Source organism: Schistocerca nitens, chromosome 11, assembly GCF_023898315.1.
Source record: "Schistocerca nitens isolate TAMUIC-IGC-003100 chromosome 11, iqSchNite1.1, whole genome shotgun sequence".
NCBI lineage: Eukaryota > Metazoa > Arthropoda > Insecta > Orthoptera > Acrididae > Schistocerca > Schistocerca nitens.
In genome coordinates, this window is record NC_064624.1 from 57,269,243 (window position 1) to 57,288,582 (window position 19,340).

General features: G+C 35.9%; 1 protein-coding gene across 1 annotated transcript in view; it reads left to right on the forward strand.

The window, feature by feature from the left end:
* Positions 1 to 19,340, forward strand: part of LOC126213272 (zinc finger protein 99-like) — a 108,758-nt gene that overhangs the window by 65,906 nt on the left and 23,512 nt on the right. Inside the window, exon 7 of the mRNA XM_049940934.1 lies at positions 13,523 to 13,560. Within this exon, the coding sequence (XP_049796891.1) occupies positions 13,523 to 13,560 (38 nt within the window). The remainder of the gene's footprint in view (positions 1 to 13,522; positions 13,561 to 19,340) is intronic.

The following is a 19,340-nucleotide window of genomic DNA, read 5'->3' on the forward strand; positions in this document are numbered from 1 at the left end:
TCAACTTGCAACCAAGTTTTCAGCTTTTAACATAACATAGACCTTGGGCCACACAAGAAATCAGATGTCACTAGACTGTACTCCCAACATTTATATTGTCAGATTAAGCATTAAATTGTGAATAATTTGGTGTAACAGTCATACCTTAATTTCTTTTTGTTTTACTTACAGACATTTAAAGTTTGTTAAATGAAAATGGTCATTTTGTGGAAAATGCTTTCAAAAGTTCAAAGTAAAACAAAACCTCCATTTTTACAGTTAAGAAAACAATTTTATGCCAAAATGCAGCTCTAAATGTCCTCTTTTAAACAGTATAAAAATGTTTCACAACTCTTCAGCTTGACACCTTAAATTGACCATTTCCAATGCTTCTTTGAGGGTCCAGAGACATCTTGGGAATTATCAGGGTCAGAATCAGTAACAGGTTTCAGTAACAATGTAAAGTTCAACTTGAAGACACAAAATGTCTTTGAATTTGTCTTTGCAGTATGGTCTGATGTTTTCGAAGAGGTAGTCCCGATGTATCATTGTCGTTTCTTCCGGAGTCACTTCATTGGAAATCTGGGAGGTGGATCTTCTGATGGGAATTACCGTTGCAAAAACACATGCCCTGCAGTGTTGATTTTGCTAAATACTTCACTTTTGTTCACTGCATTGAACTCAAAGTGGTTGTACTGAGTTATAATGGGACACTTTCTTGGTACCATTATAGTGAAAAAATGTAACCACTCATGTGTTTTCACAAGAACTTCATTTTGTTCATTTCCAACCATCACAGCAGAATTAACATTAGTTGTTGTTATTGTTTTTTGATGCAGTCAACAAAGTCCGACAAAGAGGAGACATAAGTTACTTTGAACTTTTGTTGGCCCAATCAAAAGCAAATTTTGTGTTCCTACTGGCATGAATGACACAATAGTTTCCTTGTTTTTCTTTTGGTAAATCTGCCATGCCAAGTACCCCATCAATATATTGTTTTGTTTAGCCCAACATAATTCTCAAGGTGAATAAACATTTTTTTCTCATAAATGTTTTTTTTTCTTTTTCTAAATGATGATGAAAAAGTTCCTTAGTTGTAATGCCACTCTCAGTAATGAGATAGTTTATTTGGGATTTCACACTTAACACCCAAAATACCAACTTTTAACTGACATTAAAATAAATAGGGTTTGGTTACAAACGGTTGTTTGGTATGTGCACTTGTGTCATATTGAAATTGTACTGCAAGTAAGTTTTATCACCATTTGCAAAGTTTTCTCTAGTTTTATTTATGGTGGTATAATAAATTCTCTCCCCAGAAACAATCTGTAGGTGGCATCTCAATTTTTCAGTCATTTGCAATGTTGTTTGTTCATAAACAAAGGTTATTTCTGCCTCAGATGTAAAATGTTTCTGGCATAAAGCACATAAAACTGGTCAGGGTTTCGTAACTAATATATCAGGGCAAAGTTCCCTCCAAATGTGTTTGAATGTACAGGTTTTTGTAACATGTCACCTATAAAAGATGCTATGCAAGTTTCATATGCAATTTGAAGGTAGTAGTTTTAAACATGTGTAGAATACTGTGTTGCTTCTGACAGGGAATATAATAGCATGCTTTCTGTGCAATTGTTCAGAAATTATGTAGAAATTTAGTGTCAGAAAAAGATATTCCAGTATTTTTTAGTTTCCTTGCTTTTTCATGTACTTTTCCAATCAATCAATCCTATAGTGTTACACACTTTACTAAGATGTTTCGAACTTTTAATTTTGATCTGGTGACCATGTAGGTGGTTTTAAAGACCATACTACATTTTAACTTTCCTGTTTTTTTTTTCTTTTTTTTTCCTAACTAAATATTGATGTAGAATCTCTGATCAGACAGTGAAGTTGACCTTAAGTCACTTCATTTAGTGTATTAGCATTATCATGTCAACGACCAGTTTTTGTGCATTAATAGCACACTTGCTAAAAGTCATTAGCTTGAATAAGTAACAACCATTTTCTTTACATCTGCAGCCAGTTTATAGAAAATTCTCTAGAAGGTTATGATAGTTCTCAACATTAGAACTGTCGACAATCAGTACAATTATTAGTTACAGCCAGGTTTTTCCCACATTCATTTTTGGAGAGTTATCCACATTTGAAATGTTTTTTAACAAAGAAGTTTCTGAAAGATTGACTGACTCTTCTCCTTCAGGCAGATCTTCATATTCACATCATTCATCATACTTAAAGATCTTTCTCAAAAATAATCTGCACACACATCTTCATCATTGATATGTAGTTATCAAAACCTGTCTTATTTAATATATTTAAAACTCAGTCTTTGATCATTTCTAGTAGACAGACATCAGTCAATCATAGGTAGACAAGCAATACTTTGTAATGACTTTTAATTTTAACTAGACACTCAACAGCTCAGAAACAAACTTAGCTAGTTGTGTTGCTGCACTAATCGATTTGCATTCATTTGCATGGTTACCAACACTTGTTTACAAATGTGTAATGCAGTATGGTAAATGTTTAAAATAAATAACCATTAATAATAAGTAACTCTTAAAAAGAAATATGCAGAGCTAGAGTTTGAATATCAGCAATATTTCTTCTGATGAAAGAGACCACCTCATTTGCTGCTGACGTTCATGAGAGATTAGTTTTCAAGGTGATGCATGTTAGCCAAGTGCATTAATGACAAGAGGTCTCTTGTCAGCCTATGTTATTTCTCTATAAACAACAAGAAGTACCTTCTTCTAGGCAAGATGTCCACTGCTTTAATGACAGATTTATTATCAATTGTAGCTTGTAGAGGATGCACTAAAGTGTGTTAAATTGAAAAAATCAATAATTTTGAGCAAACAACTTTTTTTTTATGGTACTGAACATTTCACTTTGCCTACAGGAATTATATGAAAATTCTAAAAAAGTAGCCCTAAAATTGGCAAAATAGCCCCAAAGTTGGCAAATAATGTTATAAAAATCAACCATAATATAAAATTATGTTTCCCATGTACTGGTGTTCCATATTAATGAGATGAAATACAAAGTGGCAGGGTATAATTTTTGAGACTGTTGCCGACAGATATTTGGATGTGGACACACATCCAAGTCTTGGAAATACTTAGAAATATGGTTAATAGTAAAGTCAGCTTTTGTTCTTTGTTCCATCCCCTCCCCCCACCTCCATTCCCATGTCAGTAGAAACTTGTTACAGCTTCCTTTGGAAGAACTTTAACAGATCAATTTTTATGTCGCACATTCCATGAAAATAACAAGCCTTTGATATGTTCATGGTAAAGTTCTGAAAATTAAAAAAAAAAATCTTGACTTAAGCAAATATTTAGCATTTAGTCAAGAAAAGGAGGGAATGTAATATGTCACGTGCAAATGTGGTGAACAAAGCAATCAAAAATAGCCAACCGAAGCTCTCTCTGAACCTTCCACAGAAAAAAATGGTTGTTAAAAACGTGAAAACTGATTCTGCTCCATAAGATGAATCCCTGATACCATTAAACAATGTTTTTTCAAGTACTTTGTATTTTTTCCCCATGTTGAGTGGCATTTGATATGAAAAATGTATGTCAACTCTGCACCTAATGCAATCACTTTCTGCTCCTTTTGAAATGGAACTAGCAGCTCAGTTGCAGGAAACTGTGCATTGGAAGATGCTTCTGACATTTTGTTGTTGAGAGAACTTTCTGTTGATATCAAATATTTTGTATCCTTTATAGTTATTTATTGGCAATAGTCCAAAACAAATATAATCTTTGGAATTATTTTAGCTACATCTACCTCCTAGCATATCCATGTAATTGCTTTGTTGAGACAGAGATGTGTCCAAACAACATATCAGTGTGTCAGGTTAACTGTAACAGAGTGTTTTCCTCATATGACTGCCAGCCCCAACAAAGACAGAACTCCCACAACTATTGAACTGGTGCTGAGAAGCAATAGTTACTACAGTGCCAACTTTTTGATCTTAAGCTCCTTTGTTTTCTTCCTTTCTGGATTTTAGAGAACATCCGTATGCTGCCGCAGGTAAGTACTACTTCCAGTAATTCAGATGGCAGCAGTTTGTATATGTAACAAGATATATTTGATTTTTAATGAAAGTGGTTACCAACTTTTTTCTTCCAATGGAGGAAACCCACCATAATAATATCTTTTGAAACCAAAAAGAAAGTTTACAGGTTGTAGGCTTCCCTGTAGCTTCACTAGGAAAAACAGTGTGTGCAGGTCAATCAGGTAGTTGGTCTGAAAATGCAGAAAATTTTTGTCTGTTTCAAGATGAGCTAAAGAGATTATACTCTACTTTTGATATTATGTCCATTCTTCAAGCAACCAGCAGCAGACATTTCCACATTAAAAACACCATGTATAAATTTATTTCATTCCTTAGAAAGCAAAAATTAATCATTTAGGGACAACTTCTCAGACTTTGGGTGTCTTCAACGTAAGTAATCTGTTGTGACGTATAATCAGCATATTTTGTTCAGGATGAAAGCTCAGATACTGTATTAAGCTGGACTAGTTTTGCTACAAATGATGCAATACTTTCCACAATGAACAGCCTACTAAGATGCTTCTGAATTGTGAAGGTTTTTTTAATGCATTGTGGTAGAGAGAGAGAGAGAGAGAGAGAGAGAGAGAGAATTAGTTAGTTAGTTTTCTGAATAATGGACTAGTATAACAAGTTTACCAAGTCAGTATGATCTTTGATGTGGGAAAATTACCATGTCTGTACAGTCAGATTTTATGGTGATCCAAACCAATAAATATGCTAAACAGGTTGCCAAAGATCAACTGAAAAACCATATTTCATGGAGATCTGTGAGATTTCTTTGTAGTCACACCTTGATTATGATTGTACAGTGTGTGCTTCAACAAGGAAGACACATTGCACATGTTTGAGTTGCAGGTATTACTTTGAGAAAGCTGGTTGGAAATTTGGAAGCCAAATAATTGTCCAGCACCTGCATGCAATAGCTGCTGAACGAAAATCATCTTTCTCAGGCATATTAAATAGTTCATCTTTTATATTTTTCCTGGTCTCTGCTAATTGATATCACCATGTAACAAATAATATTCTCATAAATTGTCTGACAGTTATAGAACTCGTATTTAGTGGAATAGGTGTAGATCAAACTACACTACTTCACTGTTACTACTTGACAATGGTGTTGCTCATGGGGTTGTTTTATGAGAACAAGAGCTCTCATCACAATTAAACTGAAGCCTCTGAATTTGTCCCATTGAATGGGGAGTAAGGGAATATCAAACAACTGGCTTCCATAGTCCTGGGTTAGAAATGCTACCTTGAATCACATACATATGATGAAGTATATGTATCACTTAAGATACCATTTGATATGCATAGGATATTAATAATCCATTTTTATCATAATAACTAACAGGAATGTAGGCAGGTGATGTCATTGACAACCACAGATATTTCAACAAGGGCACAATCTGCATTTTCAAATCAAAACTGCAGAAAGCAAACACACACACACACACACACACACACACACACACACACACTGTAAACACTGGCACCATTACAAACCAAAGATGACCAGTGTCAGATGTTATTGAGTGAAATTAACAATCAGTGGGTCTGTTTGCATAAACTTGTTTTTTTCTTTTTGTGAAGGGAGAGAGCAAGATTCCATGCAGAATTTAAACAAATCATCTATCTCTATTTATAAGGTTACTTGCTAATTTAATTCCAACAGCTTCCCTAATAACACTCTCCCAATGACTCGATTGCATGATAGAAACTCTGTTTTGTAATATCCAATAGGATGACCAGAGCCAAGACAGTGTTCTGCAGTGGCAGATTTGCTTGGCTTTTTTAAGGGTATGTGCCACTTATGCTCAGTATATTGGTCCTCCATAGTACTGATAATCTGACCAATATATAACATGCTACAACTGCAAGGAATAATGAAGACACTCACCTTATACAACCAGAACCAACCCTTATGGCCCTGGTCTTAGATGGAGATCAAAAACATACTTCACGTCTTATTTTCACACAATACAACGAATTCTGTAGGAAATGCTCCCTGCATAAGGCAAAAAGGCCATAGGCTATAGGGCCACCATAATATTATCATCACTCACACAATACACTTTGTCAGTAGTGCAACTCACATCTCATCCAAAAGGTGACTTTGAGATGAGCTAAATCTCAGGGTCAGATATGACATGGGCACTGTGAACCAATTTATGAACTACCCCTTTGCGTTGAGCCTGATGGTGACAACTATCAGCCTTTAGATACAAGTCAGTGTGAATATGCTTCCTATAAACAAAATGTCCCCAACATACCATGCACCTTCCTCCTGACCAGCGCACCAAGGAAGGGAAGACAGCCATCCTTTTCCACCTCCTTCATGAGACAGACATTCAGGTGGATTAAATTCAGGTTTTCAAAAACATCATTCAAATTCCCACTTCTGTGAAGCCAAACAACAGAAGTATTGTCTGCATACCCAATAAGGAAAAAAGTTTTTGAAATCTGCAGTCTCCAAAGCCTGTTTCTCTAAATATTGCATAAACAAATTGGTAATAATAGGTGAGAATAGGCTTTCCATCACAACTCCATCTGTCTGCTCACAGTACTGGTCATTGAATAAAGAGTAAGAGGAAGTCAATTCATGTAAAAAAAGGTGTGTTAATTCAGCACCAAACGTAACCTCAGTAATCTGTAATGAATCAGACAGAAGAACATGAGTGAAGAGAGAGCGCACATCAAAACTTACTAGAGTAAGTAAAGATAAATGGCGATTGTGGTTTTTATTTAAATTCTGCATGGAATCTGCTCCCTCCTTTGTCAAAAAAACAGAGAGCCAGAGTTTATGCTACCTTGCCCATTGATTATTAGTTTCACCATCATTAACTTATGATATTGATCATCTGTGGTTTGCGATGGCACTGCTGTTGACAGTGTGTGTGTGTGTGTGTGTGTGTGTGTGTGTGTGTCCAGAGTTTCTCTGAAAACCAAGATTCACAGCTCTCACTTGCTGCAGTTTTGCTTCGAAACTTTCAGGATGTGCTCATATCAAAATATTGGTTGTTTTTGACATCACCCTGCTGCATTACTATAAGTCACCTGAACATTGTGTATGCTGGGAGAAACTCAGGTCTCAAATCTATTTTTACTTTGACAAATAGTCACTATGTCTGCATAAAATAGCAGACATTGTCATCATGTCTGTATTAACCACCTAGACATGGGTGTCAAATTTTATTTTTTAAATGAAATTGTGGTTTTTTGGTTGAACAATAGTTATTATAGATAATTTATAGTGCTGTAATGCATTCTCTTTGAGTTTTTATATTGTCAAATAATACTTAATTACCATAAATCATCATAGACATAAAACATTTATAAATTACAAATGCTGCTACACCAATTTTTTTAATTAGTATAAATAAAATAAAATTTGCCATACATCTCAATATATTTTATCTACACTATTTTTGATTCCCTGCACTTAATTCAAATATTGTGAAAAGCAATACACAGTTATCCAAGTACTTCCTATCCCATTGAAGCATTTTATTGCTAAGAGCAGTATAACATTTCAGGTGATATGTATTCAGCACACTACAAGAACATTAGAACAATGTAATTTTAAATGCAGTTTTAGTATTTTATATCTTCCCAGTTGTATGATTATTTTAAATATATGACTTATTTTGGTATCAGCTTTGTGTATGAATTGTTCCAAATAAATTTCATTTAATGAAAAAGAAATCTGGAGTGACTAAGTAAAACTGCTCAATGTTTTAATCAACCAGTCAGTGTGTAGGAGCTCAAACTAGTGTGCTGGTGGACTATTTAAGCACATCTGCTGACCGGTTCTACTTCATAATCCTAGGTTTATTTTCTATTAGATAGAAGTTACTGGTGAGGAGTCATATGTGAAACTGATGTTGCTTTATAACATAGCTGAACACTACATTGGGGTGCCAATGTGAGTCAGTATTCAGAATTTCATTGACTACTTAACTGTTCTCAGAATCAACACTCTCAGCTGTAATTTTGTATTATGAATTCAGACTTTTGAAGTGGAAGTAGCAAGGAATCAATAGTGTGTTGAAACAAAATGAGAAATGATTGTGCTAAATAAAAGCAACTTCTCAAAAAGTCTTATAACATTGTCAACGAACATAATGAGGATGGAAAGTTGTACAGAAAATACAGAACGCCGATGTCGATATAGGAAAACGTGCAACTATATTATTGCTATTATTATTATTATTATTATTATTATTATTATTATTATTATTATTGTCCTGAGAACCTATGATCACAGAGATTCATCCAGCTTGGCAAGTACATCCGTGGGACATATTGCACTGCTAAAAATCTGCTGGAGTGGAGGACACACATTATTGGGGTGAATGCCTGGATGAATGTGGGGAGTAGTAGCAGTGATAGGTGAAACCAGCCAAAGAGCAATGGGTGATTCAGTTGCTTCAAACAGATAAGTTTTGTTAATCTGCTGTCTAATTGTTCAACTGGTCTAAAATTGTTGGGATTGAATTTCACTTCCACAACTTATTTAGTCTAAATTGCCTTAAAGAAATTTGATAATTTGTCAAATCCTCAAAGGTGTTACTATATTAACTAATTGAGGCATTTTATTCTGTGATGTTTCTCATTAATTATACTGTGGTCCATGTTTTTCTGTGTCAGAATGATTAAAATTTGACTGATCGTAGAATTTACGAGAAGATGTGTGTTTCACATCTGCAAGGTGAAAAAGTGCTCATAGCTCTTAAGGTATACATTGAAGAGTTCATGTTTACTGGACTTTTTGGTGTGTTTTAGTCCATTCTACCATGTCTCAAAATATGGACTACTTTTTCAACATTAAGTATGCAGTTACTAAAGATTGTTTCCTTTATAAACTAGTTTTTCAATACTTTCTTCTACTTTCAGCTGAATTATTCCTTCAGTAACATACATTTTTCCGGTAGCCATGCAGTAATCTCTTATTTCGTACTATGAGCAACATGTTTCACCATATCCAGTCAGTTCTGGGAGGCTACCTCTCTCTTCTTCCGTCATGCTGTGTGGTCTCTTCCATAAGCAAGTTGATACATTCATTACTGCAGTGAAACTAATACAAGACAGAAGTGATTTGCTAAGTGTTAATGTAATACAGTGTTGCCAAGTGTAACCAGCAGTTGTAGAAATATTGATGTTTTATGCATCTTATGACATCAGTTATGTAAAAGTATATTTTATGTCATATAATGTGCACAAAGCTGGAGAAAAGGAGGCTTTGGGCAGGGAATCATAACTGATTTTGAGAATTTATGCAGGGAAGGGGATTTATGCTTGATTAAATTAAGCAATAAGCCCAGAAACATGTAGAAAGCACTTGTGCAACACTGGTACTTATTCAATCAGCAATAGATACCATTGTAAGAGAAGTTGAGTACAGGGTAATAGGAACATGACAAATAGTGGTTAATTAAGTGAAAGCATTTTTTAAATGTGTTCAGGAGGATACTGTGTGAACAGGTGGTGTACTTGTGGCAAAATAAATAATTAAAAATAGCGAGAATCAGGAATACAAAATAAAAACTTACGTTGGGTAGACACTACTTTTTATCTATCAAGGTGGCAGATTGTGCAACAAGTAACGACAGAGAGAAATATTACAAGCATTTCCAGACTTCTTTAATTGTAGATGTATTTAATGAAACAAAGATTGCTCAATGAAAATAATGGAAGACTGGGATACACACGTTTTTTGTTTTTTTTTTCCTCAAACAGTTTGGTGCTCACAGTTAGTACTTACAGAATTATTTACAGTAGGGGTAAATTTTCATTGGTAATTTTTGTCTAATAGTCACTTGCAAGTACTTTGTGTAAATGCCTGAGAATTTTGCAAGAGCAGTTGTCAGAAGCATTTATGCACAGGAGAGTGAGTGTCTGTGAGGGCTCAGAGATCTCCCTCTGTGAGATTTTTCCATTGTAGTTCTACATGTGAAGGAAGAGGTTCTTATGGAAGATGCGAGTCTGCAGCTGCATTTTTATACTTTCAGTGCCAAAGAAAGTACGTAAAAGACTGTGTGTTATGTTGGGTAAGAGTGAATTAAGCAGCAAAATGATTTTGGAGCATTGCAGTGCTTTTGATCAAAGATCCACATCAGTATTGAAATTTTATGAGAATGGCAGCTATGGAGATGGAAGAAATATTTCTAAATTCTGTATAAATCCATTAGTGTTAAATGCAGACTGCTTTTGTCACTAATATTTCTTGCATCAGGTGTATTTACACTCTTAATATGTGGTAAAGTGACAATTATGATGAAATAAATTTGCATAAGATTTCATCAAATACCCATACTTCTTCAAAGGCCAAATAAGGTGGATGTCAGATAAATAAAGCATTTCTAGACACACATTTATTTGAATTTTTTTCTTGCATATACTTAGGAAACCACTCATAAATTCCTGAATGTCTGTTCTTCAGCACCCTTTATAATCAACAAATACCGCCATGTTATATAAAGTTGTAAATACAGCTATATTACTTGAAGGTAAATGTCATTTTTCAGACTTCCAAAATAATTTCTTTTGAACATAACTTCACTTGTTTCTGTGTTATAGAACTACTTGTTCTGTTTCTTTAGATTGTTGATATTCTGGTACTTCTGTGGAGGTGTTATACAGTGTAAAAATTTGAGCCAAAAACTTCGCTTCTTATCTCAGTTCATGTAGTCCAATAGCTGTACACTCCATAATAGTGGCCGTTCCTCATACAAACTAATTAAATCCACAGTTTTTCCTAAATCCAACTCTTGGCAGCTTACTTCATTATGTTTTTTGCTGAAACATTGCTGATGTCCATTCACAGTGCTTATCTGTAGTGACTGCAGTCTCAACTGTCCAAACAATGCTGTTACATATTTATAGAATGTCTGGTTGGTGTGGGAAGTGCATTGCTTTATCATTCATATTTTCATATTAATGTGGGATCGAGACATTTCAGTGACAATTTTTTTCTTTTTTTTTCCAATCTTAAATAATATGTCTGCCATGTGTTAGTAAGTTATTTGCTGCACAGCATTGCATAAGTCTAGAACTGTTGAAATAGACTAACTGCTGTTGAATTAATATGGGACTTTGTTTTGGTTTCAAACTTATAAATGTGCATTCTACATCAGTTATACTGTTAATATTGACGAACTCCAGAGATTGCTTAGCCTAAAAAAAAATGAACAGTGTCTCCTCTGTTGTAAAGGATTAACCCCAAATCCAGTGACAGACTTTTGTAGGGTATTCTAGGATATTTTCTAATTACAGCAAGCTTCCAATAATCTGGATTAATGGGGACCAAAATGTATATGACTATACTACAAACTACTATTCACTACATTTACAAAGCATGATATTTGTCACATTAAACTTTTAACTGAAGCATTTCTCACTGAAAATGGACAACTAATCCACAAAGTTACTCTTCAAACACACTGTGTACTCTGTCACTAGCTTTCAATTCACTTGTGAGAAATAGTCTACATTCCATGGTTTTGTTCACTTTTTTCCTGTTTATGGTTCTCATTTTCCATAGGGTGAAAACATAGGTATAGTCAAAAAAATCTCTTCCCTTAACTCTCAGCATGTCTTCAAAAGGCTCATCTTCACTCACTTCATACCAAACTCACTTTGTTCACTAGATCTGTATCACTTAATTGATAGAATCCTGGCTCACAACCATTACTGTTGGACAGTTTGTGGAAATTTTTTGTGGTCCACTTGCTCACAACTGGAAATCAGTATTCTGTTGGAAAATATTCATTCTAATTAAAAAAGAATAATTCAGGCTTTGTATGTTACCTTTTCAAAAATTTTGCATAATTACTCTGCACCCAAGTAATCAGGAGCTAGCTGCATTTTCATGTAAGAGAGCTATTCTCTCCAGCTGCACATTGCAGAGAAACTGCATTTCTTTGGGTTTCTTACACCTGTTCATTTCTGTATCTGTATTGCAATGAAAATATCTGGATGACAAATGTGCTGTGTATCTTCTTTAGAAACAAACTTATTCTGTTTACTTACAATGCTTGCTGTTGACAAGCTTAATTTCTTTCTCACTTCATCTATAGCCTTGCATTCAGTTTTTTCTCAATTTTCTTCTTCTCCCTCTTCTTTTTTGTGATAATGTACAATAATGCTGACGTACTATGTGTAACTAAATTTCCTACACAGGTTCTGAGAACAGGTTCCTTACACCAAAACAAGAAAAAGTGTCCAGAAACATGGGCTCTGAAATGCTTATCTTAAGAGCTATGAGCACCTGATCAGTAGAAGAGGATACCTTTTTCAGCATGGATTTCAGTGGTTTCCATGCCATGGCTATTAAGAATTTTGTGCAGTGCAGATGTGGATTTTGATATGTTGTTGAGACATATTGCTTGAATCAATTTGAAAGGCTATTTTCTGGTAAATTTGGTACAATGGATCTGTGGTCACTACTGGCTCTTTACAGACTAATATTGTGGTTAAGATTTATTTGGTTTGTTACCCCAATTTGATTCTGAGAAAATGCCATTAAGCAATCATCCCAAAACAATTGCTGAGCTTAAAACTACCATTCTGGAGGTCATTAACAGCACTGATGTTCCAACACTTCAGTGGGTCATGCAAAATTTTGCAATTCGTCTGCGCCACAGCATCGCCAAGGATGGCAGAGATGTTGAACATGTCATAACCTAAATCCGAATATCTGTAATGACGTTTACATGTTGAAGAAGGTGTCTGCATGCCATTGTTGGTAACTAATCCACGTTTTTTCATATAGCTCAATAATTGTCAGCCTGTATGTGTATCAAATTTGAAACAATAGTTTACATTTTCAGGAAGATGAACAAGCATAAGCTGGAAGCTACCTGCAGATTAAAAAAAGTATGTTTGACTGGGCCTTGAAACTTTTCCCTTGTGTTCCATGGTCTGGTACAAGTTGTGCCTAGAAGTTTCAAAACAGAGCGTGCGCGCGCGCGCACACACACACACACACACACACACACACACACACACACACCGCTACAGAGTGAAAGCTTCATTCTGAAAACCAGTGGTTGTTTGGTAGCCTCCCTCTATTTCATGTGGTAATATAAATGTGATAGTGTGCACGTCCTTCTAAATTACCACGTGTGATGCTTTCCATGAGAATGTATTACTGATTGACAATAAAATTCGTCTTTAGGCATATGTGAGCAGACATGAATCTTATATACAGTTTGAGAGCACTTTTTTCTCTGTGGATGTGATGAAGTACTGTACCACTCAAATTTTTGGTGTGTATCTGTGATGGAAGTAATTTTTAAAAACTTTTTGCATGCATTCTGTGTCCTCTAAAAATTGCAACATAATTTAAGTGCACATAACAAGTAGGCAGTGTAATTCATATTTATTAATTGAGTCTAAATAGTAGTAGAGTGCTGTTTGTATTATTTCTTTACTGCCATACATTTTTCATCCATTGCATAATAATATAATGAAATATTTCAGGAGGGAGCATCGGGAGGAAGCGTACCAGGCAGTATACGGTAAGGACGTCATTATACACCATATGTTTGTTTTTGAGAAGTACTGATTTCTATTGTCTCATGGGAAATCGGATGCAAAATACAGATTATTTAAATTACTTATTGCTTTGTCAACAAGCAGCTATGTTACAAGGCAATATGATCCATAATATGAAGGTTGGTCATAAATTAATCTCTAATTGGCAATGGGAAGTAGACAAACACTTCTAGCTTCATGGCACTTGCAGGTTGCAAAGGCATACTTTGAAAAGCACATTGTCAGCTCCCTGTTCTGTTCATCAATCTGTAAGCAATAAGGAGTTGAAATGAATGGTGTTATTGCATATCTGCCAGTTGAAAGGTATGTCTTGTCATTTACTTTCTGCTGAGATTCATGGTCAGTTATGTTTTGTATATGGTGATGGGGTTGTAAGTGATGGTGCTGTGAAGGAGTTGTGCTGAAATTTCAAGGATGATCATAGAGATATGCATGATCATCATGGTCAGGGAAGACATTCACATGTGAGTGATGAACTTGTGCAGCATGTTGATGGAATTTTGTGTGCAATATGTTAGTGCACAGTTTCTGAACTTCCTGATGAAATGACTCAGATTTGAAAAGCAAACCTTATTAACGTCAGAGAGAGGTTAGTTTATCATAAATTTTATGCAAGGTGTCTATCAAAATATCTGACAAATGTCCACAAAACCGAAACAATGTGTTCATCGTTGACATTCTATCAATACTGCCATGCAGAGAGGCAATTCTGAACAAAATCATGATTGGCATGAGACATGGATGAGGTACATAAATCCTGGAACTAAGGAATAGTCCAAATAGTGGATGCACATTCATTCTCTCAATAAGACCAAAAATTCTGGAAGATGCTGTCAAATTCTATAATGATGTCCACAGTTACTTAGTATTGTAAACGAATTTTCACAACCAATTTTGTGAGGATAATGCATGAGAATACTGTGAGAGACTTAAAATTCTCCAAAAGCATCAGATCATTAATAAAGGAACCAACAATGTTTGACCCCATACTGCAAATTAAATGAAGGAAAACTCACATTTTTGTCTGGAGGTTTTTCGACATTCTCCCTATAGTCCAGACTAGACACCAAGCAGTTTACACATCTTTTACGCCAAGCAGTTTACACCTCTTTTCAATGATGAAGGCCTAACTGGCTGCACAGCACTCAGTGATTGTTGATGAACTGTGGAATGCTGTCAACAACTGGCTGGAATGAAATACCAGGTAGCTCCATTCTTTGATGAAGGCATAAAGAAGCTTGTGTCATATATGACAAACATGTGAGTGTTGGTAGCGACTGTTGAGAAGTAATGTCAACAGGTAAGTACAAATTTTATATTAAAAATGATCTAATTTTTTTCTTTTCTTTAAATAGCCAATCAGAGAATAATTTACAAACAGCCCTCTTACATTTATATGTGGAATTAGTGCTTCGTGACCATCAAGTTTCGACATACTGCTCACCTGTTTTTGATGTTGCATTTGGTTTTATGTATCATGATGTTCCAGAGCTTGATGAAATGAAATGATGTTCTAGAAACTGATACTGTAAAGTATAGTGCCGAGTGATGTATTGCAAATGACAGCTAAATTTGAGTGTGTTTCCTCTCACTTTATTTGCAATAAAATGTTGTGGATGGCCAGTTCCAGTTCCACAGATCACATTTAGTGCAGGTAAAGAGACATGTACATCCACCTTGATAAATGTACTCAGAAGAGAACAAAGTCAAGCATTAGTTAGACATGGTGTTTGTCGAACTTCACTGTACCATAACATGCAGTGACAGACTCATGAGAGGAACAGTGCACGTGAAAATACTTGTAGCACAATCACCAGAATTAATCACATTGTCCAGTAAATATTAGTGACCAAACATTGACATTTTAGGTTATAGATACAATATTTAGGTGTCACACAGCAATGTCAAATCACAGATTTTCACATGAAACATTTGGCATTGGATATGTATACGTTGGAAGGATTGGGCATGGAATGGGTATCCAGATTGGTGCGGTTAAGTAAGTGAAAAGTTGGCCAGTTTCCAAAAAGAACTCTGAAGGATTTATTCCATAAAAGGGCCACCTAGGGGGAAGAAAACCACTGACTAGAGAGGTTGCCTCTGAGACCAAAATGTTTTGGGTGGCTTTTGAGAGCAGAAGAGGTATGTGTTAGCTGGCCAGCCACCAGCAAGCAAGAGATAGTAGCATCTTCACTCATTCTCATGTGTGCCTGCACCACATGACCCACTCATGGCACCCTACCAGCCAATGAGGGTGAACAAGTTCTTACTATGAGAACCTTAAAAAGTCAGCATCATGTGCTGAAGCCATGGGAGAATGTGGGCAATCTGCACAGCATCCAAGATTGCAACAAAGAATTAAGAACTCTCAATAAAAAGTTTTGAAAAATATACTTCCTCTTCCCTTTCCACACTGGTGGGCCCTGCGTATTCCTTCCCCCCTTGTGCAGGAATCAAGTATAATTTTTTTTAAATTTCTTTGCAAAATTCAGTGATGGAAAGCTATGACTCCCTTAATAGGGAGCACGGGTGGGGAGGTATTATTATTTCATTTAAAATAATGTCGCAAATGCCAACATTTTGAGTGTATCACCAACTATTGTTACGTGCTGGCATTGTGTGCATTGTGTGTCAAATGCAGTGACAATGCCAATTAAGGCTGTCCCCAACCAGAAATTGTACAACCAGAATACACTAATTGCCATGGAGAACACATTGCCCTCTTTCATGGGTCCAAAGTATACCAGTCACTTGCTACCACTACCAACCTCTCTCCCTCCCTCCCTCCCTCCCTCCCTCCCTCCCTCCCTCCCTCCCTCCCTCCCTCCCTCCCTCCCTCCATCCCTGTCTCTCCCTGCCTGCCTGCCCTACACACACACACACACACACACACACACACACACACCACCACCACCACCACCCATTACCAAATCAAGATTCCTTGATGCCTCAGGACGTCATATTAAATGATCCATGCTTTTATTCAGGTTGTAAAAAAAGATAGTTACTTCCCAAATATGATTCAGTACCTCCTCAATATCTCATCAGCAGTTTCAGCATTCTTCTGAAGCACCACGTGTCAAAAGCACCTATTTTCTTCTTGTTTGAACTGTTTATAGCCTACATTTCAGTTCTATACAAGGTTACCTTTGATGCAAATACTTTCAAACATTTAAATTTATATTCGATGTAAACTAGTTCCTCATTTTCACAAATGTTTTTCTCGCTCATGCACCCTGCTTTTTCTATTCCCTGTACTTCAGCCACCTCCACTTGTTTTGCTGCCTCAATAACAAAACTCATCTACTTCTTTTAATGCCCGATTTCCTAACTTAATTCCCTCAGAATCATCTGGTGTAATTGAGATACATTTCATTATCCTTATTTTACTTCTGTTGATATTTATAACCTCTTTTCATGACATTATCCATTCAGTTCAACAGTTCCTCTAAGGCTTTTGCTATTACTGACAGAATTACACTGTCTTCTCCAATATTTTGTGTTTTTATTTATTTTTCTGTTAACTTAAATTTCCTTTGCAAATTTCTCCTTTGTATCCTTGACTGGTTGCTCACTGCACAATTGAATAATGTCAGGAATTGACAACACTCTCTACCTACCTTCTCAACAACCCTTCATGTCTTTCCATCGCAGTCTGGTTTTTATAGAAGTGGTAAATAACCTTTCAGTCCCTGTATTTTATCCATGCTACCTACTGAATTTCAGTGTGTCTTGTAGTCAACATTGTCAAATCTTTCCTCAAAATCAATGAATGCTAGAAATGTAAGTTTGCCATCGTTAAACATACCTTCTGAGAGAGGGCCCGTCTTGGGTCATGTGTCCCGACATTTGTCTGGAATCGAAACTGATCTTCCCTGAGCTCAGCTTCCATTAGTCTTTTTTTCTTTGATACTTCTGTAAATAATTTGTGTCAGTATTTTGCAACTATGACATATTAGACCAATTGTTCGATAATAGTCTCATCTATCAGCAATTGCCACCTTTAGCATTGGATATTACACTCTTCTCGATCTGAGAGTATTTTTCCTGTACCACAAATTTTGTGTACCCAGTGGAATAGTTTTATTGTAGTGTTTCCTGCCGAGCATCTCAATAATTTTGAGGAAATGTCATTTGCTCCAAATGCCTTGTTTAGATTTATGTGATTCAGCGTTCCGTCAATTCAATTCAGTATTTCATTTGTTGTCAGAGGACTTTGATAATCTATCACCAATGATAATCTATCACCAAAACAGCTGTCAATATTAACTCTTACAGTAATAATTCTTAACCAAAGGGATTTTGCTCCAACAAGAATTTGCACGGATGGATATGTGTGTGTGTGTGTGTGTGTGTGTGTGTGCGCGCGCGAGTGTATACCTGTCCTTTTTTCCCCCTAAGGTAAGTCTTTCCGCTCCCGGGATTAGAATGACTCCTTACCCTCTCCCTTAAAACCCACATCCTTTCGTCTTTCACTCTCCTTCCCTCTTTCCTGATGAGGCAACAGTTTGTTGCGAAAGCTTGAATTTCGTGTGTATGTTTGTGTTTGTTTGTGTGTCTATCGACCTGCCAGCACTTTCGTTCGGTAAGTCACAACAGCTGTGTTTTTAGATATAAAAAGAATGTTATTTACTCATAATGTTAATAGAGTAATGGAAGGCTAAAAAACATAATTGCTTCACTAAATAAGCTTCATGTTTGCAGTACACATAAGACATAAAGAAATAGCTGCAACAGCATCTGAAGACTGGGGCTGTACAAATAATACCTCCTGCCCTTCAGTTATGATTTTTGAGTTGCAATTGATGAGTCTGGATATTGTTTTTTTTATAAGTATGCTTTATATCAAAATCTAAGTTACAAAAATGTTAAAATTCATTGGGCTATACTTCAGATATTTCAGCTGCAAGTTAATGTGATAGGAGTACACTTCACCATGTCCTCAAAACACCATCTTCCCAACTGCTAGCCAGCTCAGCACATCAGCTTAGAGAAAGTATTTCTCCATTCGCTAGTCTAATGATGAATTGACAACATTGTGCAATATGAATGGCAACAATGTGATCATGATTTACTTCCTGTTGTGGTTCATAACTGTCCTGTTAAAATCACTTTGTATGTCATTGTCACTACTGATACACAGTGTAAGTGCTTCTCACTGCAGGTTAATGATTGGGTGTCAGATTTATTATTTGATTCCAGGAAAGTCATTACACACAGAATCTATAACTAATCTCATGTTCAACATTGCTAATCATGTCCATTAAACAACAATACCACAATGAGAGAGAAGTTGCTGCATTAGCTGTAGGGCCGTATCCCACTAAAGACCTAAACATTTTGTCTGCTTTTTACTTTTCCTGTTGCTGAGCTTTAAGCATTCAGGTTGAGAACCATTACGGAAATCTTAGCTTCACCATCTTTAGTGTCTGCAATTTCGATGTACTACCCCATAGATATAAAGGTGAAAAATTTTAAGAAATTGTGACCTTACATCCTTGTTAAAACATTTGTTTGCTTATACCTAAACTCATCTTAGGTTTTTGTCGGTACACAATTCAGTTGATTGTGTGTGGCATTGAATGATTTAGCTGGGTTTCTTCTTGGATCGACTCACAATCTGAGGTTTGTGTATTTTAGTGGTAATCCTGAAATGCCACTCAGGTAGGATCAAAACTTTTCTAGGCAAGGACCACACTGGGCTCAAAAGTGCAGAATATTCTGGTAATATGTATTAACTTAG